The sequence below is a fragment of the Anser cygnoides genome, chromosome 2, assembly GCF_040182565.1.
Source record: "Anser cygnoides isolate HZ-2024a breed goose chromosome 2, Taihu_goose_T2T_genome, whole genome shotgun sequence".
Classification (NCBI taxonomy): domain Eukaryota; kingdom Metazoa; phylum Chordata; class Aves; order Anseriformes; family Anatidae; genus Anser; species Anser cygnoides.
The window spans coordinates 34970661-34994985 of NC_089874.1; the positions used below are offsets into that span (position 1 = coordinate 34970661).

The 24325-nt window shown below is 42.6% G+C and overlaps 1 protein-coding gene and 1 long non-coding RNA gene across 14 annotated transcripts in view; one reads left to right on the forward strand and one right to left on the reverse strand.

Annotated features, from left to right (window-relative positions):
* Positions 1 to 15782, reverse strand: part of GSDME (gasdermin E) — a 32039-nt gene extending 16257 nt beyond the window's left edge. For 4 of the 13 annotated variants that reach the window (XR_001203597.3, XM_013171871.3, XM_013171866.3 and 1 more), the window contains exons 1-6: positions 15212 to 15296; positions 14502 to 14555; positions 11283 to 11513; positions 9976 to 10168; positions 3941 to 4112; positions 2811 to 2931 (exon numbers count right to left, since the gene is read on the reverse strand). Coding sequence is in view for 12 of the 13 variants with exons in the window: in XM_013171871.3 (XP_013027325.3) it covers positions 2811 to 2931; positions 3941 to 4112; positions 9976 to 10168; positions 11283 to 11493 (697 nt within the window). In the remaining variant the exon portion in view is untranslated. Of the gene's footprint in view, positions 1 to 2810; positions 2932 to 3940; positions 4113 to 9975; positions 10169 to 11282; positions 11514 to 11951; positions 12072 to 12401; positions 12492 to 13894; positions 14009 to 14501; positions 14556 to 15211; positions 15297 to 15698 lie in introns of those variants that run through there. The other 9 variants (XM_048070271.2, XM_048070268.2, XM_048070270.2 and 6 more) reach the window with 9 other exon arrangements.
* Position 15783: 1 nt separating this feature from the next.
* LOC106030217 (uncharacterized) lies at positions 15784 to 23712 on the forward strand. The gene is made up of 4 exons (XR_007165663.2): positions 15784 to 15920; positions 16881 to 17015; positions 21992 to 22146; positions 22774 to 23712. It is a non-coding gene; the product is annotated as an uncharacterized lncRNA (long non-coding RNA).
* Positions 23713 to 24325: the final 613 nt, after the last annotated feature.

The following is a 24325-nucleotide window of genomic DNA, read 5'->3' on the forward strand; positions in this document are numbered from 1 at the left end:
TGCTTTGCCTGTGTCATTGTCTGTGAGGAGACCGTCCCCGTCACGTATCGGATCTATGTTTTCTTCGGTTCTCCTTTTTCTGTTAACATCTCTAAAAAAACCTTTCTTAACTAAAACTGAACTTTTCTTAAAAAGTTTAAAAACTAAACTTTAACTAAACTCTTTTAAAGCCCTATCTATCAGCCCTGCCAACTCCTGAACCAAAATCCTTACCGCTCTCTGAGAGAGGCACATCCCATGTGGTGACAGCAGGCCCGGCGTCACGTAGACCTTCCCATGATCGAAAAACCCAAAGTTCTGTCGGTTGCACCAGTCCCGAAGCCACGTGTTAATGTGGTGAGCCCACTTGTCAGCAGCGATCCCCCCTATTGGAAGGACAGAGGCAAACACAACCTGTGCCCCTGATCCTTTAAGTAGTTGCCCCAAAGCCCTGAAGTCCCTTTTGATTGCTCTCGGACTTCTCGGTGCTACCTCGTCATTACCAGCCTGAAAGACCAGTAGCGGGCAGCAGTCGGTGGGCTGTACCAAGCGCTTGACTTTCTTAGCTAAGTCTCTCACCCGAGCCCCGGGGAGACAACAGACTTCCCTCTGGGTTGGGTCCGGTCGGCATATCGGGCCCTCTGTCCCTTTCAAAAGGGAGTCCCTCATTACAATAACCCTTCTGTCTTTCTTGACAGACAATGTAGCAATGCAGGGGGTAGGTTGCCTTGCCTTAGGCACCCTCTCCAACTGAGAAGGGCTTTCGTCTACTTCATTGTTCTGACTATGGTGTTCTAGAGCCTCGTACCTGTTACATAAGGGTAGATGGGAAGGTGAGGTGGGCAGGGACGGGGCTCGCCTACCACCCCGAACAGGAACCTGCCTCCGTTCCCCCCCGTGGCCTAGGTCCCCTCTTACTGCCTGGTGGGATGAGGGGACTTTTGTCTTCTGCGTAGCAGGAGGCACCTGTGCTGCAGCACGCTCCTGAGTCTGTCTCAGAGAGGGTAGAGCACACCTCCACCAGTCAGTTTCCCTCTCTGACTCCCTGATGCTCCTGAGCCTGCTCACCTCCTCCCAAAGCTCCGCTACCTGTTTGAGCAGCTCTTCAACCTGGGCACACCTCCCACTGGCATACCCCTCGCTGCTGCTGTTGCATACCGACAGAAGACTCGGGCACGCCCTGCAGGCCAAGACCTGGACGGCGGTGTGTCTCCCCGAGCCCTCCCTCTGACTAGCCACGTCGGGGACCGCGGCTGGAGAGGCCGCAAGAGACGCGGAGGCCGTGCTTTTCTGCCTGATTTCCCTGAATTACAGTTCTATTATGACCATGAAGTCAATGCCCTCTAGTGTATCTCTGTGTTCACCAGATGTCAGAGCAATTCCACATTTTAGATTTTTTTTTCAGGTTATGTGGTATTTATGTATTTTCCTGAACCTGTATGCTTCCTTAATATCAGAAGTCAATTGATGGAGAACGATGGAGATTATTTTCTGTATTTCTTAGCCAAATCAAGCACATCCTGGGTTTAAATCCCAAATGCACTTCCATTGTATCTTGTTTCTTTCTATGCCACTCTTTTCTGACTTCCAGCCCTACACAGCCCATCTGATTTCTCTTCATTCTTGCATAACATCCCCTGAAACCTTCTTTAAGTTAGGGAGTTTATCTGAGGACGGGCAAGAAAGAAAAAAACAGGTGATATTGCAGAGGAGAGTTACTACCTTTTCTCCTCCCCAAACCAATTTCAATGTAGTTTTAAAAATGACACCTGAAAGTATTTGACCTGAAATAAGCAAAAACACAACCAGAAAACACAGTAAGGACATTTCTGCAACCATTCAGGGAAAAATCTATATAAGAAAGTGTAAGCCAGACAAAAAAAGTTTAAATTCTAGTCCTACACTCTGTAAGTTATTCTTTTCTCAGCATGCCTGCTGTCTAAACATTCCTGGTTGACTGTACATTTAGATCCAGTTCACTGTTCCTGCTAATATCTAAAGTGAAGAGAACAGCACAGGTCGAGGGCCAGCTAGCTAGAAGCAAAATTGCAGGAAAAAAATGGACAACATATTCAAGAGGATCACCTGCGTGCCCCTTCCACTTGAGGTTCGTTGCGTACTGAGCTGTACTAGCAAGAACATAGCTAGGAGATTGATGAAAGTGATTCTTCATTTTGGCATTTGGGAGAATGGCCAGTAGAAGGCAAAGAGCCACCAAGACTGCTGCGGGCTAGAGAACGTCACGTACGAGAAGAGGCTCAGAGACTGGGTTTGTTCAGCCTCAAGAAAATACACCTTATTGCTACCTGCAGCAGGCAGAGCCAGGCTATTCTGTATGATGACGGGATGAACAGGCAAGAGAGACAACTTAAAGAAAGGAAAAATTGCATTAAATATTAAGGAGAAAAAAAAATCGTCATGATAGTGGTCAAACATAAGAACACGCTGCCCAGAGGGGCTATGGAATCTGCATCTCTGGAGACATTCCTAACTTGACCAGACAAGGATTACAAACAAGCTGATCTAACACTGAACTTGGATCAGACTTTGAAAATTGGCCCTGCCTGGGGTCAGATGACCTCCCGTGGACTCCTGAAACCTAAATTATTCTATGAGCCTATAACTTACGCAAACAGATGAAAAAGCATTACTAAATCAGAAGAGCTACGTTTCACAACACAAATAACTATCAAGGCAGTAGGGACTATACGACATCAACACCTTCGTTCATGGAGGGGAATGAAAGAACATTCTGCACAACAGAACTTTTCCGCACAACAGTTCTTTTCACAGTTGTATGGTGTGTCACAGAAAACGAGCTTTATACTTACCAAACTGGCCATTGCACTTTATAAAGAGTTCAATCACGCCATAGGCAATAGTGGTTGCAGGAGGAATCTCAAGGATCACACTGGAATCCTTCACCGTACTTCCACTGTCACTCACTGAAACCTAGAAGACATTTATTCACTGTTTATTTGATTCAGCTGTTGTGTAGCTTAAACACAAAATTGAGTAAGGGAAAAAAACACAGAGAAAGAACATACTCTATGATGTCTAACTAAAGCACATCCAATATCTAACATCTGAAAGAAGCACAAAATGAGCAGGGAGGTAAAAGCACTGAAGTGCCAAGAGCAGCTCCCAAACTCTCAGCTACCCTGTTCAAGTACAAAGTTGACCTTCAGGTGCAGCTCTTGCCATGTGAATCAGAAACCCTGTGTCGCTATGGAAGTGGCACCCACTTCAGTATCCGTCCCTACCCTCTTCTATCCCGATACCCCTTTTGCCCAGCTGGGGACTGGTACCAGGACGATGGCACTTGCGCAGACAGTTGAACTCCACGTGTCTGCCACTGGAGACTCCCTGGACGCAAAAGTGATTCATCTGAAGCTTTGAAAAAAATTACGCAGGACGAGCATGCGTTTTGACTTTGGTAATTCCCTCTCAATTCACTAGCAATTTTTCAGATGTCCTCACTACGCAGTTAATCTCTACTCCCATGACAGAAAACAAGCAGCTTCTCAAGAAGCATTAAAACTCACTAGACACTGCAAACATTTTTGATAAATGATTACTTGGCTTTTCAACTGAATTTGCTTCAGCAAATGCTTTCTGCTCTTCAACTTTCACTGAATTGTTGGTTTATGGTCTGCTGTAGGCAGGAATCTAGAGAAACTGAATCATAATGCTGCAGTGTTGATTGGAATCCCATTCCAGGCTCACACTAAAAGATGACACTTTTTGCCAGTGAGGCAACGGGAAAGGCAGTTTGTATTTCTGAAGTTTCGCAACCAAGTAACGTGGTGATTTCTTACAATTGAGAGTTTAACATGTTAAGGAAAAACAAAAAATACTCTGAAGTCTATTTGGCAAGAGAAATCAGAGTTTCTTCACAGATAATCTGCCGGTTTAACTAGACAAATATTCTATTCCTTACAGATCTTTTAGTATCTTTTACCTTTACTGTTTTTGTACTGCATCCCAGCAGACCACTGATTTTTCCTTCTGTCTGGGTATGTTCAGCTATCGTACACTTTTGAGTTGTTACTATCTTCTCTCTCAAGATGCACAGTACTTCACGTTTTCTTTCTATTACTCGTTGCAGTAAACTACTGTTCATATTTATCATTCTGAAACAAGAAGAGACACCATTAAAAAAACTGATAGGACACAGAAAAACATATTCTTAATTGTCTGAAGAAGTTTTTAACCTGCAACTCTTACTCAGAAAAAAAAAAATCAATCAAAATCCTCACCACACACACAAAAATACATGTAAGAACATAACACAAAAGAAAATTCTTGCTCCAAATTCTGAGTCACCAGTTTTTCCTTGAGGGATGAACGCTGAGAGTGACAGCTTGAAGCCAACCCTCACAGTTTGCTATAGACCTGTTCTGGTCTTCACTTAAACCCTAAACTGGTTGAGATGATCAGCACTGACCACATACTTAGAGGTGGAAGACAAAAAATTTCATGGATGTGGGGACTGAAAAAGGTTCCTTAAAAAAAACCACCCACTATGAACTCCTGTGTTAATTAACTGTACGACCTCATGATTTAAAATTAAAGACCAGGACTGTCCCAGTCAAAAGAAAAAATAACCTTGGGAGGGACAAAATCATCCCTACTCCAGAACATAACTCAGCATTTGTTTAAGTGCTGCTGGAGTTGTTCTCCAATAGAGTATTTTTCAGAATGAGCAGAAGAAAGAAAACTATGGCCCAGAAACTATAAGACAAAATTCTTTTCTAAGAACAGAAAACAAAATTTACTACCCTATCTTCTGGGGTGTTAACAGCCCTTCTGATAAGTTACAGCAACTTAACTGTATTTGACTGATTAAAATGTGTCAATTATGTTATACTTTTGCAAAATACCCACTGGAGAGGTCCTCACATGGGATGCCGTATTTTCTAAGAACGGATAACTCTTGCAAGACATCTGGAAGATTAAAAGATTGCTACCCCTGGCTGAAGTCTTTTCTTCTCTATTTTACTGTAAATGGCTTTTCATGGGGCTAAATGGCAATTCCCCAAAAATACAATGGAAACACATGTTCTGATTCTACTTTATTTAAATCAAGATATCTCCACTTTTAATTAAAAGGGTTTAGATTTATTAGAATCTTGAGTTTTGGATTTATGTGATCTGTATAAGTCTGAAGTCAGCTTGGCTCTTTATTAAATTAAAAATATCCCGAGGCAATTTTTGATCTCTGGAGAGTTACATGCTTATAGGAAAGTTCAATCAGTTGGAATGAACTGTCTGGAAACCTTAAAGTTGATTGTTTAAACAAGGGAAAGAAAACACCTCTGAAGCAATGCAGCAGCCACTAGAAAATCACCCCCAAACGTTCCTGAGATTATTAATAGAACTCTTCTTTTCTTGTGGTGCAAAGCCATGCTTCATGCTTGGAACGCAATGAATCTTTGGATTAAGAAAAATTGAAGAAATGTCAGGCTATCGCAAACACTGCTGCTCTTACAAGTGTCTGCCAAACTGGAGCTATTCATTATCAGCGCATCTCGTAGAAGACCACCAAGCCTATCATATCCTTCACAATATTTATTTATGATTCTGAAGAGGTGGGCTAAGCATCCCGAAAATATAAATCAAGGCACAGACAACTCAAAGTTCTAACATACGACCTAAGAAGCCACAGGTGAAGAAATATAATGAAGAAGTACAAAAGCAATTTGTCAGTTGCTTTCATATGACGTATTTTTTGCCTGCTTTAGAGGGTGACAAACTTGTGAGTAAGAGCAAAAGAAACAAGACAATCAAAGGCAGAAAACCACAGATGAAGCAGGTTTGCAGTTTCTGAATGAACGTTAACATGAGGGATATCAAAGCCTGATTTAATCCTATCCAAATGAACAACCAAAATAATTCAGAGACTTTCTCTTCCATTTACTTCTACATTCTGTCCGAGGTGGGACTGGCTCAGATCCCCTTGCGCTCCTGGCTCTGAAGTTCGGCTGAAGAACAGCAGAAATGCCTCTCCCCACTGGGTTTAGGGAGTTTAAAACCACACACCCTTATGAGCAGCCTCTTCTTTAAATGCTCTCCTCCAGACTTCTGGCACTGAGCTTTCTGCCCTGAGGTGCCTTAGGCCGTGGTGTTGTGTGTGTGGGCACACCACGGGTGTCACAGGACAGCCAACGGAAGAAAACGCTCTGCGCTTCTCACAGGAAAGCACAGGACAGTGACTCAAACAGGAGACAAGATGAGGTAAAACAAATACCTGGCTGTGGGAAAGGAATTCGCAGGGAGCTTTGTGCAGTTTCACACGTCCCTGAGTTAGAGATAATGAGGAAAACAGCTGTAGAACCAAAAACTTGAGCAAGGTCGAGATAAAGTAAATTGGCTACAGTGTTAAAGATGAGCTTTGGGCAGTGGCCAATTGCTGGCTGGCTCGAGGCGCGTGTCTGAGGGTCTCTAACCAATTGTATGACAGATTTGGGCGTGCGGACAGCACGTGGGGCTACGGGGAAAGTATATGTAGTGGTAAAAAATGGCAATAAAGGTCTCCTGTTCAAGAGCCAGCAGGAGTCCGTGTCTTGCATCCCTTCACCTGGCTTATCTAAACTATCGTTGAAAAGAGGCATCAAGGGCAAAATGCCACAGGGTTAAAGTTTGACAGTCAAAGCAAAGCTTAAAATATTGCAGGGCAATGGCTGCTGAATCTACGAGGGCGCTTTTGCAAGGGCCAAACTCATTTGCTACCATAACTCTCAATATCAAGGACAGCAAGATGAGCAAGATGGTTGAGTTAAATCCCTGAGAACACAGTCGTGGGGTCACATGGAAGCGATTTTTTTTTTTTAAACAGGTGTTTTTTCAAAGCTATTATTTCTGCTCTGCAACCCTCACTCTTCCCATCTTTCACCACCTATTGTACAGGAGCGCTCAGCAGCCTTGTGTGACCTGTGCTATGTTACTGCACTCTTTCCCCACTTGAGAAGCTGAAGTACACAAAAGAAAACACTATCAAGTAAAATGAGATGTTGGTTTGCTGTTATCAATGCACACAGTATAAAACTGTATAAATATAGATCGTTTCAAAGATAAGGATTATGGTTTTCCGTTTGATAACTTGTTCTTCTTAAATAACCTTCCTGAGGTCGATGATTTACTATGCTGGAAGCTCCACAGGTCAAACACGAGCAGAAAAGAATCTGAGTTGTGGTTTCACTCTTTACATCTGATTGGATTTAACACTTCCACTATCCTACAACGCAAACGCTTCCACTACTTTTATTCAACATTCTTCTTCTTGCATGAGGAAAAGAGTGGAGAATAAACAGGCACAAAGGCAGGTTGCTGCAGATCAGAAGCAGAAAAAAAAGGAGAAAGGGAGAAACCAGCGGAAGGCAAGAGAAATACAGAGAACACCTGGCCACACAGCAGGCTCTCACAGCTTAAGGCTCGCACTTCTAAAACCCACAGCCGAGACTGAGTGTCTTCCCCTGCGGGGCAGGTCTCTGGCCGGACTATTCACACCAGAGCCCTCAACCCTCACACTCAAACCCTCCTAGTCCAAGCTACCCATGTGAGTGAAGAACCTTTTCTGTCCTGCACAGAGCAACGCCAGCTCAACGCTCCTCCCCTCCCGGCTGCCCAGACATGGGTGGCGTGCTCTCAAACCTCCAAACACAACTTCCTCCCCAACATCCACATGCCTGCCTTCAAACCATCGCTCAACTGCTTTCCAGAAATCCTCTGCGCGTTCTGTCTTCTCCACTTCATTTGTAACATGCAGCAGTAGGCTGATGTCTTCCAGACAAATGCTGCTCGTTGCATGGCATCAGCCTTTACCCAGCTTTGTCCCTTCTCAAATAAAGACCTCTAACACAGGGCCAGAGTAAAATCTACCAGCCCTCGCCCAGGCACTGCACACCAAGCACAGACACATACTTCCGTTGTTAATCTGTTTCAAATGTAAACTCTCTGACCTACTTTTTACTGTCATACCAGAACAAAGTATCTGCTATAGTCAGCTTACTGATGGCACTTCACCATTTTCCCCACAGAATAACCTGGCAATTACTTTATAGAACAACTTCCTCAAGAATACCAAAGACTTGTGAGAGTGCAAGTGACACAGCTTCTCTATTTTCTATTCAGCATCCTCCTGAGGTTTTAAATCGCAGGCACACAATTGATTTTACTCAATGCTGTCTCTCAACATACTGTGACTTTGTATTGCTCACGTGGCATAGTTGGTAGAAAAGTGATGAACGTTTGTCTCATCATACTCAGAAATGCTTAAGTTGTTATAAAGAATAAATAACGAAACATCTGCACCACAGTGAGACTTCAGGAATGGTCAAGCCACTGAAAACAGGAACCACAGAATGGCTCGGGTTGGAAGGGACCTTAAAAATCGTGGAATTCCACCCCCCTGCCATGTGCAGGGATGCTACCCACTAGATAAACCACTAGTTTAAAGCATAGGACTCTGCCCTAAAACCAGTATTTTTCAGTACTCTGAACTAGCAAGCACAAAGTAATACAAAAAGCAAGAATAATGCATCATAAAATACGTGAAGTTCATAAACCTAAAGGGACCATTCATTTTTCTGTTGCATATTATGTTAATAAGTGTGTTCTGTATGCAAAATGACACTGCTTTTGCAAATCAGGAGGGATCTCATCCTACATCCTTCAGCTGTCATCCCTTTTCTGAAAAGGAGGGCCAATGCAGCATCTGGAATCTAATTAAAGATCAGCAGGATTATCCTTTTTAAGGTTCACCTGAGAACTGACAAGAAACCAATTTGCTGCCACTCAGCACTTCCAGCTTTCTGAACCTTGAACACTCACACGACGGTACAGAAGACGTACCAGCTTTGACATTTTTGCATGTGCTTTCTGTTGTTTATCTCTAGCTTTAACTTAAACAGCCTAATACAAGAACACTTTCAATTGCAATTTAGTTTAGACCAATTATTGCTTTATTATTTCTATAACAAGCACAAGCAACGTATGTAATTAGAGGAAATCAAGAGCACTTAACTGACCTTCCTCCCAAAAGGACTGACCAGTAAACATCCTCCTAGTACCATAACACTTTGCATCCCAAATCACTAACTTCTAGGCAACAACATTCTTGCATGCTGAATTCCTCAGTTCCACACGATGCTCCATGAAGGAGACGGAAGCTAGCACCCATGCACAAGTTCTCTCATAAATCGCAGAATATTTATGAAGTAGTAACTAGAGTTTTATTTGTAAGGAACTGCCACAATTTCCAGTAAGCCTCAGAATTATGCTGAAGAAAAAAAAAATAATAAAAAATCTGCTATCCTCATCACTTTCAGTGACCCAACAAAAGCCAGACTCACTCTCTATCAATTACGCCATTTGCGTCACAAGCTTTAAATAAGCTCTGAGCATCTATTCCATGAACCAAGAACTAGCTCCTTGCATTAAGGCACACACACACGTTAAACTGGACTATGTCACTGCCACACCCACTTAACAGTCCCGTGGGACTGTGTATATGAATATCTTCTTCATCAGATGTCAGCGTCTCAGCCTGTTTCCAAGTCTAGCACGCGAGCAATTCACTGGCATCTTTCAGGTCCTTACACCAGATAAATGTATTTTAACAAGCAACTTATTTACAGTTACATATACACTTAAATAGTCTTCTGAGTGTAGAAAATAATTCTAAGTATTTAGTTGCATGCAGGATTATAATCCCAAAATACATTGAAGTAAATCTGATTTGCTACAGGAAGATTATTTATTTGAACAGAGCGGGGAACACTCCAGAAAACCAAGTGAAAGCTTACTGTTCTAAATACAAATTATTCTAGTATATTCTTCTGTAGCACTCTATCTACTCTTAGAAACAAGATTCTAAATCTTGACTGATGTTATTTTTTTGACACTAGATGCATACCAATTTTGCAGATCTGGTTCACACATTTATCCCAGAACAAATCTTTCTTGGCCATTGCAATGCCCACATCTGAAGCATACCTGTCCTTGACGTCTTTCATAAGCTGCTGCAAGTCAATCTCCTGCTTCCTCAGGTTTCCAAAGGAGGACTGGCTTTCCACATAGCCCCTCCCTCCAGCTCCCAGGCTGATCTTTCCAAACGAAGTTTCAATACTTCCTTGAACAAAATCTTCAAATTTCCCCATGTATTTTGCAAAGTCAGACTCCACAATCACTAGGAAAAGAATAAAACCAATTGCTACCCATGAAGACAAGCGCTGAAACAGTCCTGAAGTCATCAGAAAAACAAGAACTAACAGAAAACACAAACAGTTAACGTTAATGAAGGCAAGAAGAGTACTCAACAGGTAAATAGGGAAGGTCACAGCTCTGCAACTTCTGCTTGCTCCGTATTTTTATCGCCTTTGCTCAGCTATCTTCCATATTTTGCCATTTTAGGAAAACATCTGGTGAGCGAAATGCTGAGCTCAGATGCTAAGGAAGACTTAAAAAGCATGGCAGAAATTTACTTCAGCAACAAGGGAGAACTATGAAGTAGATCTGCTTATAATAGGTTGAATATTTTGCCATTATCTTGACATATCTCATTATCAGCCTGTCCCAAAGCTCACTGAAAACCAGTGGAAACATCTAATTGGCTTAAATCAAACTCTGAATCTCATACGTCTATAACCCAGAGAACAGACTCAGCTTCTTTTCTGAGCTCCAATTAAAATCTATGCATAAGTAACTATCTGTTTACCTACATTCACAATTATGTCATGCCCAGAAATAGAGGGTTCCAGATCATTACTCCTATTACCTGTCTAGCACTGGTGCAGCTGGATGGAGAAATAAAGACAAGGATAACTATTTTTTTAACTGTCTGTGCAAGAAGAAAGGATGCCGTGATAACAGCTGCAAGCATTCGCTGGTCTGCTATCACCAGTAGAACAGTTTGTTCGGTGCTTTTTCACCTGGAGCACTGCACAGTTTCACGCTACTAAGACACACTGAAAACTCCCCAAAATACTCTAGGGGAGCTCCTGAGGCTGCAGACAGCACTGCTATTAAACAGCATGGCAGCGCTGTATGGCTTGACAGCCTTCAGCACTCAGTTGCAGTAGTCCATCTAGACATTTTTTTTAAACATTTCTTAGTATTATTTTTAGCTAAATGAATAGTCAAGTGAGAAAAAGATCTAGCCATCTCATTCCTAAGGATGGAAAATACTTCAGAGCATTCCTCTGAAAAGAGCCCTCTAGTAACATGACTGAGAATAACAAAAAGATTCGGCTTCGCATGCTTTTTATACACACAATAACAGTGCTGCCCGAGTATGGCTTTACCTGGTTTTATAGGTTTGTCTTCTGTAAGCACATCACTCAAGGAGACTGTCAAGAAATGATACTTGGGCTTCTGCCAGCACCAGAATGTCTTCTTCTTTGTAACCAAGCTGAGAAGCTGCAGCTTGTCTGAGGCGTTCAAGTGAGAGACAGGGATCAAGTCACCTCCACTGTCTGTTTCTCTCACAAAATTCTTTGTTGCTTTTGCAAACATCTTGGAGAATCATTTAGAGCCTGAAAGAATGAATCTGTTTTTCAAAACTACAGTGGGAAAGTACAAATATTTACATTTTCACTTTAAGAAGTTCTTCACAGTATTAATACAGGAACAGTTACTGTTTTCACCTCATCTTTTCCACTCTGAGTTGGGAATCCTGACAGTCCAAGCAACATTCCCCAAAGTAAAAAAGTTTTCACAGTAACAGATGAAACAATTTTAGTTTAAATTTTAAATAAGCAGCAACGAATACGAACAATGCGCTGCAAACAGGATATGGAAGGCTTTAACATTACAATAATCATGAAATTCATGACCACGCAGATAATGAAGAAAGCAAGATATGTGCGAAAGGAAGTATTAAAATCTAAAGCTGAAAAATTCCTTCAAAGAACACCCATGGATAATTCATTTGCTAGGGAGGAAAAGAAACAAAAAAACCTTACATAACCTACCTGAAGTTCTAAGAAAAAGTGTCTAGTAATGAGCACCCTGAGGAGACTTCCGAGGATCACAAGAACACAGGTGCAATGGCACAGGATTCCTGCCTCTCCACGGATTCCTTCGTTTATTACCTAACATTAAATTGTCTTAGTCCATAGAAGGTAATTGGATATTATTCATACAGATTATCTTGATTGTTTTAAGTGTGTTAACACATACAGGGATAGTAAAAAATCCTCTATAAAAAGCAACAAATATTGCTTTTTATACTGGCAGCTTTGTAACTAAGTTCTCTTTCTGAACTCTGCCCCTGGAAAGTCCCGTTTCATTTTTTTCCCTTCTGAACCTTTTACCTCCAGTGTTTTCCAATTTTCTGTTTCCCATTAGAGTAAATACAGCTAAATAAAACATATGTTGCTTGCAACTGTTATTCATATCTGCTAAACAGGTACTTACATTACCTTATTCTAGCTCTTAAATTTGTCGTAAATTTAAAAATACTGGCATCTCTTCTTGCGTAAGGTTTCCTTTATCCCAAGCAATGCATTTCGCTGTATTAACAAGAAAGTTTGCTTAAGTCACAGAAGAAATGGTAAAAATTACCATTCAGGAGTGCTAAACATGCAAATCTAAAAAACTGTTTTTTTAGTCTCATCAGATTTTTCTTCAGCTGTTTTACTTGCTATTTCTACTTTTTTAGTTGGCAGCACTCCTTTGAATCCTCCAGCTGACACTGTAAAGTTCAACTATGAGCCTAGGATGTCCTAGCTGCCCATTTCTTTTCTTTAAAATAGGTTACCCACATGTTTTCCATTAATTAATCACCTGTCCTACTTCAAAGAGATTAGTTAGGTTTGTCCATTACAAACACAGGCCAGAATTAGCTAAGACAAACTTCAAACAACCAAGCAAAAAGATATTGCAGAGAGCACTCACAATTGAGGGAAAATGGAAAACCAAGTAAAGATACTAGTGGCTGGAATACAGGCTTCATGTTTTAGTATCAGTTGGAGGAGAGAAGAAAACCCTTCTCTGCACATAGAAGCTTAGCTTTCCCGAAATCCCATTTCAGATAGTATTTCATACAGTATTTACCAATTCATGTTGAGGTTCCTATGAAACCCCCATTGCCCACTCTTAGTTCTCCACGTAAACAAGTAAAGGGCATTTCCCAACAACATTTCGAGGGAAAGGATCTGAACAATGTCAGTCTCCTAACATTTTACTTAAGTCTTCTGAGGCTTTCATAATAAACTGAGGCTACAACAAACTCGCAGCACAGTCCCAGCTATACATACTGGGAGTATTTCCACGGACTTTCTTTTTCCCTTACCTTTTCCTAGGCTCTAAACTGAGTTTGATTTTTGCATTCTTAAATTTATTCTCCATAAATTTCCCCCGTTTTAATCTCAGTGTAATGTAGTTTTACTAAGCAATGTAGCTCTACTGCAGCAGAGAAAAAAAGAAAAAAAAGAAAAACAGCGAGGGTGGAGGGTTTGGGGACTTCTTTTATATGACTTTATATTTCACAACTAACCAGATGACTGATTTGTAATGGAGGGGACCATCACGGCAATTTGCCCCGCATTAGCCACTGTTCCCTTTCTTCAAGGATTTCTGTGCTTTATGTGATTGATTGCTCATTCATTCTGATCCCATTTCGACACAATGGACTCACGTGGGCATACTGTCTTAAATGAAAAAAGCCCACCAATCCTAAGGAGCTTATGAGAAGAGATATTGGAGAAGGAAAAAAAAACCACCACAGTTCTTGTGATTTGTCTTTCTGTTACACACTCACTAAATCTCATGAGAAGAACCAATGACACCATTCTATAAAACTCCTTTCTTATTCATGGTGGTTTCACTTCGCTCACAGTTACCAGGCTTTTGGTGGACAAAACGGACATCTGAGAAAGACCACAGAGTGCTTATGAAAACTGCAGAGGCTCACCAGGTAGGATAGCTGGTACTGTCTTTAGCATCAGGATGACAATATCAACGTCTCCTACACTTTGCTGCATTGGGACTGTCTTTGCAATGAGTGTATTTGCTGGTGCAGCAGTACCTGCAAAGTAACAATATTCTATCCAAATTATATTTGTTTGGGTATAGTGCCTTTAACATTCACCCTAAAATGCACCCGAGTATCTTGTTTCACTCATTCACAAAATGACACACTACTGAGAGTTAATACAACTACCAGGATCGAGGGCATCCTGACCAAATGATCACAGAGTGGTCACAGACACAGCATTAAGAAAACTCTCCTTTTGCTGTTTCTTGCTCTGAAAAGCTTTGTTAGAACCATGCTTGGTTTGGCAGAATTAAAAAGGAAGATATCAAAGCTGGTAGGAAAAGCTTGTCAGAGTGAATTCACTCTTGCAGATTGATAGCTAGGTGTGAAAGCAGAAAAGGATGGAGGAGTAGCTTGCTCGCCTACCAAAAAATTTTAAATTAGCCTGAACCTGGGCTATGGGCAGATTATTCAATGAACAGGATGAGATCATGTAAAGATATTTACAGCAACTTTACCGATTATTCAAAGAAACAAACCTTACCCTGCTTCTTTCATTTACCACAGCTCCGTAACTCAATATAGTAGATCATTAGATCTGAAAAAAACATTTAATGAATAATCAGATTTTACCTTTGTCAGCACAGAAGTTCTGAACAGCTGCCCAATATTTCTGACATTCTGTATACACATGCACTTTACAAAACATACCAATAAAACCCCCCAAACCAACACCTTTTTTCCATTCAATGTAAGGTTACCCAGAACACCACAGTCCACAGGCAACTTGGGAAGTGAGGGACAACTGGACTACCAAATAGGTCACATTTTGTCGTAAAGGCATGCTAAGGACAACTCTTGCAGACCGAAGAGGACCAAGCAGTAGGCATGCAGTCAGAAGAGCTGCCAGACTTTAACTTTACCATGTGTCACCCTCTGAATTCTAACCAAGTCAGAGCTTGTCCTGAAAGGCTCCTGAAGTCAGCAAGAGATGGCAAGCAGTACATGTATTTTATTACGAAACCTTAAAGTTATTTTTGCCTGCTTTCTAGATAAGTTATATTTAAACAAAAAGCCACAAAAGCTCACAAGCTCTCTCTTCTGAGCCTTGAGGATCTTCCAGCACGTGCCTCAGATGACTTGGTGCCACACGAACCCCCCCGGGTTTAACGTGCCCTGCCACAAGGGCCATGGTGCCCTCACCCCGAGGCCAGCTGCCACCATCCCACCAGGTCCCATTTTGGGGATGCTCACCTCGCAGCACCCCACAGCTGCACACCTGGGGTCGGGGCAGACGGTGATGCCGGCCCTGAGGGATGAGGCGCTTCGTGTGGGCACGCAGCCATGTGCCGCCCTCACCAAGCCCGGCACTGAGGCAGCGGCAGCAGGCACCCAAGTGCTGCGCTTCCCCTCCGACGCTCCTGCACCACGCGTGATTTGCAGTGATTCAACCTCTAGGGTTTGCGGTTTGGGTTCTGGGTTTTTTTGCTTCCTTAAAGCAGCCGGGTGGCATACGGGCAGGCACGGAAGGGAAACCAGAGCCTGGCTTTTCCCCGAGGCCGCCGCAGCGGTACCTGACAGGGGCGGCCCCGCGCACACGGGGCAGCAGGGCTCGGATGCGGGCTGTGGACCCCACTGTGGCCCCACTCCCTCAGCCCCTCAGCGGGGAAAAGGGGGCTCAGCAGGGGCACTGCCGGCACTGCCGGCCCCTCCGCCTCCCCGGGCCCGCCCCGGTACTCACGGCTGCCCCGCTGATCCCCGCCGCCGCGCCCCGGGGATGCGCCTCGCCCCGCCCCGATGCGATGCGAGGCGCAGGGGGCGATGCCCCGAGGGGAGCCCGGGGCAGCACCGGGAGCAGGGGGGCTCCTGGCCAGCGCCGAGGGCCGGCGAGGACGGACAGCACCGCGGCGGGGCGAGGCGAGGCGCAAAGCCCCGCCCGGGTGCCGGCGCCCCGGGACGCGGGGTGAGGCGGGACCGAGCGCCGCCGCCATTTTGTGGCTCAGCGGCCGCCGCCCAGCAGATGGATGCTGGGCCCGGCAGGGTGAGGGGAGCTGTTGCTGTCCGCTAGCGAAGCCCCAGGGCGGCTTCCACGGAGTCCCTGGCTCCATCGCCTTCCTCCTGGCTGCCCGTGCCCCTCACCTTCCTCAGGAGTTGAAGGGCAGCTGCACTGGGGTCTGGGCTGCCGGTCATGGCGGGCGCTGCCCGCTGAGCCCTGGTGCCGGGGGTGGTTGTGTGTGCGGCAGGGACCCCCGTGTGGTGGCATGGCCCTGAGGGGGGCTGAGGCGGAGGGCTTGGATTTTCCTGTCAGCTCAGCCAGGGGAGGGGACGGTTCATTTTGCTACGTTGCTTCCAGTCGCATAGCACAGGCAGCTTTTCCCTGAGAACTGCCAGATGATGGCATTTTATGACATAATTACATACAAAATTCCTGAGACATCCTCTCAAACCTGACTGGGATTGCTGACGGTCAGAGGATCAACACCTTGTGTATGAAATCTGCTGGAGGCAATGCCCCTGCTGTGTGTGCGGCTGCAGATTTGCAACGTTGGGGTCAGTGCTGTTGGCATGGCTGGAGTCCAGTCAAAGCCCCAGTCCAAATGGGAGTTCCCAAGACAAGTTTTCTGGTTCTCAGTCTGGTTCAAGCCTTGAACAGCACTGGAAAATGAGGAATGCAGTCAATGGAGTGTGGTAGACGGGTTTATGAAGTGTAGTGTAATACAGTGAGCTCAGTGACTGTAGCTCACCTCTTTGAAAGCAAGGCAACACCAGAATAATAGAAATTCAGTGCTTACGATAGGACTGGTCCAGGGAGAAATTGATGAGTCCATGGAAACATAAGGAGTAATTCTTCAAGATATTTACTGAGCATCAAGGAAATATTTTCCAAGTGAACCATGCCACAAGCCAGATTCTTCACTTCTAGGTCAAAGAGAGAGCATTTGGGACTGTGGGGGATGGTCACAAATGTTGAAGCACCAGATCTTAATGGAGCAAAGCCTGGCCTTTAGAAGAAAAGTTGAACGCTGGATGCCCTTAAATGAACAGTCCTGAGCGAGAGGTAACAGTTAATGTATATTGGGCAAGTAGTATCCATGTCTTCCATTCTGTTAACTACATACATCATCCAAAACTTCCAGTTAATTTTAGCAGATATTAGTCTGTCATCCCTTTCTGATTCTCCTAAGTGACACCCTCAGTGAATCAATGATAAATAGATTTATCTTCTTAGGCTGCACCTGCTCACAGAGCAAATAACCTGAATGTTACTAAGTAAGTATCTGCATATGTGATAATTTATTTTTTTTATGGGGTAATAGAAAAAAAAAATAAACCCACGCTTAGAGCCTCATCGTGAGAAAAAGCACCTACAAGTCACTTTCTAGGATCACCACCGAGTTGCAGAATCACTAGCTCCAGTCATAATCTCCTCCAGTGGCTAGTAACAGCACATTTCATCAGCAATCACGTGCTTACCCGTGGAGTGGCAACGTGTCATTCATTTCCAATGCAAGTGTCTGCTAAAGCAGATTTTGAGAAATCAAGCCAGGAAGTGGCACTGAAACATATTATCATGGAAATGTTCTCTGGGGAGGGAGGAGACGAAAATAGTGAAACTTGCCAGTCAGTTTAAGGATGTTACTGGTGGTTTGGTGTGCACCAATTAAGGGGCACCTGCACCAAGGAAATTTCCATCTTTTCAAGATAGACACAAGCCAGCGTAAGATAATTTTAAGATGCTTCACATTAATTAGAAGAGACAGAACCTGGTCTGGGCATTAACAGACAGTTTTGGGGCCATGCAGCAATTAACCTAAAGGTTTCAAAGGCTGATATCAAAACTGGCTGCAAATGGGACACATTTAGAATTGAACACATGCCTTGAGCATTCAGTCTTCATGAAAATGCTCTTCAGGTATACTGCACAGCCAAAACTTGCAGCACACAGTTATTTCATGACTAACTGGGAAGTCAGCAGGGAGAATGTAGTATCAGAGAAATACAAGTTGTTGAGTGTGGTCTGCGCTGGGATCTGTCAGCCACACACTGAATCTCTAGAGCCACAACATGAAGTGCATCACTTCTGCATTAGAAGATCCTTCTGCATTGCTACTGCTTTAGAAGATCCTCTTGTAAAACGTGCAGAAGGAGAAAAACAAAATTTTGCCTGTGTGACAAACTGCCTTTGGCAATGGACAAGATTTGGCTATCTTTTTTAAGTAAGTGAAGTGGGACAGACAAATTACACAAGAACTTCACAGCCACATTTTAAAAAATGAATACACATCGCCTGTAAGTAGTCACCGATATGACACAACAGATAGTAGGCTGAAAGGAAAAAAAGCAGAATAGTTGCATGCTCTTTAAATACCTCCGTGAAATTCCTCAGACATGATATTAAGAAAAGAAATCATTGAGCACCACCAGATGTCAGCATTGCAAAATGGTTATTCCTACCAGTTACAGAAGTCTTTGCACCCTATAAGCACTATTTATTAGATTTACTTTTTTTTGGTGTAATGGCATAATCGGTTCTTATATTTTGCAGTCATTGACATTAGCACAGTGTATATGTCCAAAATTATCTGCAAAGGGGAATTTCTTAAATGGTTGTTTTTTGTCTCTTCATCTTAAAAACTTTTTAAAATGCTTTCACAGGGTTGGCATTAAGAGCCATACTAATGGTATATTGTCCATCTAATGGTCCTTGTAGCCATCACGGAGTTGTTTTAGGCTGCAGCAGCGAGAGATTGCATACTAAAATTCAGCCTCTCTATTGAAATGTCAGGAAGTTGTCCAGAGCTCTCTGTTGTTGCATGCCAGGCTTTATTTAACCCCTCGTACTGGCTGCAAAATGACCTGTTGGCTTCGGTTCTATGGAGAAAATGTAGAAAAGGAAGTGTGAAATTATTTGTGGTTCCATTTACAAAAAAAAACAAGGATACTTGGTGACGCAAATCTTTCTAAAGGTGTCCACCATCATAAGCCAAATCACCATGAAGAGAATGAACTCATTTTTTTCCTGTTCATTTCCTTTTGCAGGAACAAAAATCTGAACAGGTTTGTTTGTTTGTTTGTTTCAAATCAACTAACCAGCCTCATTTGTATTTTACATTACAACTCATCTGCTGTTTTGGTGGGATGTTCTTTATTTTTCACCTATACTATTTGGTGCTGAGAGACATTTCTTGCTGCAAACATCAGCCTTCTTGCTGTCCCGCTGGTACGTCTGTCATCAGCCCCTTCCAAAGCGCCAGCACTCAGTGACAGGCTTAACAAACAGTAAGTTACTGAATCGTGCTTAGTGGAGACCCTAAATGGGAGGGCACAGTAAGCCAGAAGGGACTGTGAGAGCTCCAAGTAGCCAGAAAGCCTTTCTGCTGCATTTCTCCACCCCTTTATGTGAGCTTCTGCCCATTAAGCTCTTCAGGAAGACAGTGGGAAGGTAGCATCTTTAAACATTTGAAGATTTTGCCCAGGAGATGAGTTTGGCCACAATTTAGAGGTGATCTGTTTCATTGTCAGGTGCATCTCTGCTGCTCTTATGGAACAGCATGAGGAAAAAGGGGTTTGATAGTGGCACTTTTAGTGCCATGAAAAGAGCAACTGGAGAGTGCCACACTGGGACATGCAGAAGAATGAGACAGACAGACATGTTCAGTGTAACTCAGCTCTCGGTATGTGGAGTATTGTTGTCAGCATAGAGGGAAATGGTACTACATTTCACAGAATCACAGAACTGTAGGGGTTGGAAGGGACCTCGAGAGATCATCGGGTCCAACCCCCCTGCCGAAGCAGGTTCCCTAGAGCAGGTTGCCCAGGTAAGCGTCTAGACGGGCCTTGAATATCTCCAGAGAAGGAGACTCCACAAGCTCCCTGGGCAGCCTGTTCCAGTGCTCTGGCACCCTCACCGTGAAGAAGTTCCTTCACATGTTGGTGCGGAACTTCTGTGCTCCATTTTGTGGCCATTGCCCCTTGTCCTGTCCCCACAAACCACTGAGAAGAGGTTGGCCAAATCCCTCTGTCTCCCACACTTCAGGTATTTATAAACATTGATAAGATCCCCTCTCAGTCTTCTTTTCTCCAGGCTGAACAGACCCAGGTCTCTCAGCCTTTCCTCATAGGGAAGGTGCTCCAGGTTTTACCTTCCTAGAAAATATCTTCTGGCATAGGACTCACCTGTGTCTCTGAAAAAGCTCCTTATCTCTGCTATGACTGTATTTTAGGGCGGCTGTAACTCTGTAAAGATCATCCTGTGAAAACCTTGTGATCATTTGATGATTTTCCCATAATTTTAGGAAATTGTTAGAAAAGTTAGGCTAGGATCATGTCTAACAGATTGTGGTTACCTAAGGAATCATCTAGTGATGCCTCCAACAATAACATGGAAGGCAGTTTGCATGAAGCTGCACAAACTAAGTGCTCCTAACTTTAAAATGTAGATTAGATGGCAGCCACAGAACTTTGTTTCTTTTATGATAATTGTAAATGAAGACATAGGGATAGATAACATTTTTTGCGTGTCTCAAAATTCTTTTTCCATAATAGTTTATTATGAACCATCTGGCCTCATTAATGTTTTATCAAAGACCATCTGGCTGTTGTATTGTTCAAGCTATTCAGCAGCAGAACTTCGTCATAAACTAACCAAAAGGAATGGCTATTAAACTGTTGTGTAAAAGCCCCAAATTTTTATGTAAGTCCTATATAAACAGTTCTTTATAATTCCTATTTATTCCTATATATTCCTAATTTATATAGTTCCTATATAATACAGTTCTTTTAAGAGCATATTAAACTACATTAAACTAGAAAAGTCTAAGAAAGACGTGAGAACTTGAATCTGAAATTATTTTATGTTTCCTTAATTTAATTAATCTTAAAATTATCTCTTTGTTTCTTAATTTTCTTCCTTTTTTTACATCTTTGTTTTCTGAGCAGTTGGAAGAGGACCTATAAAGTCAAATGGCCAATTGTATTGAAGTAAAAAATATTAGAATTTCTTCTAAAAAATGTTGCAAATAGAGGATACCTGTCATTGAGCCTCCAAAAAATGAAGCCCTTCATCTTTTTATCACTGCACATAGACCTTACAGAGTGTAAGCATTTTGGCAGGGTTCTTTGAAATACAACTGTACAGCACATTGCACTATTTAAAGGACGGTTGCACAGCACCTAGTAGGAATGGCAGCTAGGTACAGCTGACTGTGATTGCATAATACGCATTGATTTAATAAATTATACCTCAACTCATTGTTCTACTGGTACATTTTCAGGTCAATAAAAATATGATCCTAAAATTAGTGCAGTCCATACTGATTTTGTTACTTATAGGCAACCTTAAGGCTACAGGGGGTGGAGGAACTAAGGAATGCATGTCTAAAGAAAACATAGACAGTGTAGGACAAAATTGGCAAACCAAGAGGAGTTAAGGGATCCACGGGGAAGAGCCTATGACTGAAGTTGCCTGTAGAGAGCAAAGGTGACTGTAACGAAGAAATATCCTTGATCAACTCCCAGCTTTTCTCCCGGTTGACACAAGTGCTCTTACATGCTCTGAAACAATGTGTGCACAAGCACCTTCACACTTATCCAACTGTGGGAGCAAATTATTTGCACAGCGTTTTCCAAAGAACCCGCAGAGGACTGCAGTTCCTCACAAGGCAGCAGGCCGGCTGGTGTTTGTGTTCCATTGATAGGGAACTGGAGCACAGCCGTAGTCAAACCTTGCAAAATGTTCAGAAGCTAACATTAATATTTCATTGAATAACACCAGATGGGTGTTTTTATCTCCCGCAACATTTCTAGCAATAGCTTTATTGTGATTTAAAACAAATTTTTGTGTCTCCCTTTTGTTTGGTTTTTGAGGTTCCTTTGTTGTATTTCCCAATTATTTTACAACTCTGTGACCTCCATTCTCACTATGTGTTGTCAGCTCACTCTCTCTTTCAGAACTGAACTATGACTGGAATTCCTGTTCCAGTGCAAATTGAAAGGAGTCTTTCCAGAAGAATAAAGTAAATGCATTTTTTTCAGTACCTACTGAGACGGAAACAGAGAAATTGGTTTTGAGAGCTCTGAAGCAGGCCATGGCTCACATAAGAAGCAGATGCACTGAGGAGACGACTGCAAATGGCAAAGAAACCAGAATGTCCTGAGGAGCTCTGAGGCTGTGCTGCTGCCACTGCAGGGTGAGCTGGGGCTCCTGGGGCTTCCCAGGGCATCTGCAGCAGGAGCTGCCAGGGACCGTCTGCATAATCTGCTGTAGAAATGCACATGGCAAGGGAGGACCAAAGGAAAAAAAAATACCCCATTTTGTACAGGAATGATAATTCATACGGTCGGGGAAGAACATACTCATTTTCCTGCTCTAAAATGAAGCAGGGCAAGAAGAAAACAGTTTTTTTCAAAACAAGGAATGAGGGCTGGCAAGCAGCTCAAAAACATGTGGGCTGCTAATTGTGTGGATATTGATGCTATTTGTTATATCACAATTACATGTATAGACCAGGTAGTCATTATGCTGGAAAAAAAAAATCACCTACAAGACAATGTGCAGATCTGTTCTCTCACAATTGAAAATGTATTTTCTGTGCTCTGCCATGGAACTGAGACCGGTGTCCTTGCTCCTTGTGCTGCCCCTGTTTGTCTGAATGACACGTTGCTTTGGGTGATAGCATCTGCAAAGGGTGGTGCAAGAACCTTGGGTGGATGACTTTCTTATTCCCAGAGCCTTCCTCTTTGCAACTGGGAGACAGGAATGCACTTCTTGCTACAGAATTGTTTGTAGTCACCTAAGTTTTACTTGGTTCTTCCAGAGTTACTCTCCAGCCTCACCAGTGCCAATATACCACAGTGTGAGCAATGCAACTTGAAAGAGAGAAGGAAGACCAGCTGTATCCTGCAAGCATGAGTACAAAAGGAAATAATGAGTAAACAGTGCTGGCAACACGTGAGCTGCTCTCATTCTTTTCCCTAGGACCACATGACTGCAAACTTCAATACCGAGAAACTTATTTCAACAATATGTACTCTTCCCTCTCATTCCTTCCCCCCATCATTTCAAACAAAATAATTCCTGTTGGTATCTATGTTGGACAGTGTTAGAGAAGAAAACATTCACACGAGCATCAGTTTAGGAAGCTCTGTGGCTAGATAAAATACAGTGGAGCTCCTACTGTAGCCTTTTTTGCAGTGCAGCACATCTGGATATCTTTTCCAGTTTCTGATTTCCCCAAAGTTAAGAATATAATATCACCGAGTTCTCTACCCTCCACCAACTTTGGCTGAAGTATTACTCTCCCCAAAACAAGGAAAGGGAACAGGTTAAGGATGGGCTAGGCTTACCACCTTTTGGTACCTAGAGAACTCCGAAAAGTCAAGCTTGCCCTAACTGACCTACCTCTTTTTCAGGCAAAGTTCTCAGTAGATATTTCTCCTACAAAAGGACTTCAGAATTTGGTGCACTACTTTTGAAATTCCTAAGAAAGTTGATTTTCCCATCCCCTTAACCTGTTTAGCTATTATATGGCTCTAGTTGTTTTCACAAGATTTGTTTCACGGACTGAAGTGCAAGTAGCAAACAGTGAATACAAGTAGGATGATCTCTTGACTTCGCTCCATCTTCAGTTTGACAATGGCTGAGATGATAGCAAACATGAGAGTAAACAAAACAGTAAATCTCTCCCAGCTTTTAGACAGGTTCTCATCTATTGATAAACCTACATAATCTTCCTTGCTCTAGGCAGCAATCAAGGCATTGCAGACATACCCTCATAAAACCTCAGAAGGAAAAGATTTCTCAAGGCTTGTACTGCAATAATTCAAAGTAGTTTTACTGCAGCCTTTATCAAGGCATCTTTTCTTTTACATGTGTAAAAAAAGGGAAATTTGTAATTTAGGAAATCAAGTTTTTATTAAATAAATTCTTTATAAAGGAAAACAATGTTAACTATGCAAAAAAAAAATATTTTCAAATTCTAACATCTGGTCTTGTTAAAATAGCAATTGAAACATAGCTCAAACAAAATCCTAAAAGAGAAATAGTGCCCTAACAGAGAAAGCCAAGTAATTCCCGAAGTCTATGAAATTAGAGACAGGAACCTCAGCTGATGCATTCATACGCAACATCTTGTCTTCCAGGAATTTATTATTGTTCCAAGAGCCTATAAAAACTTACATCAATGAATCCACAGAGTCAAATTCTAAGTTAACTTAAGCCTCAGTTATACTCAGCTCAGTACAGCAATGTTGATTTACCTCAAATGAGGGCTTACACAGCAATTTGAAATATATCCCATGGTACAAAGCAAGCAAATATACAGATTTGTAAGTAGACAGCAGAAATCTGTATCTGGACAGCTTTTAACC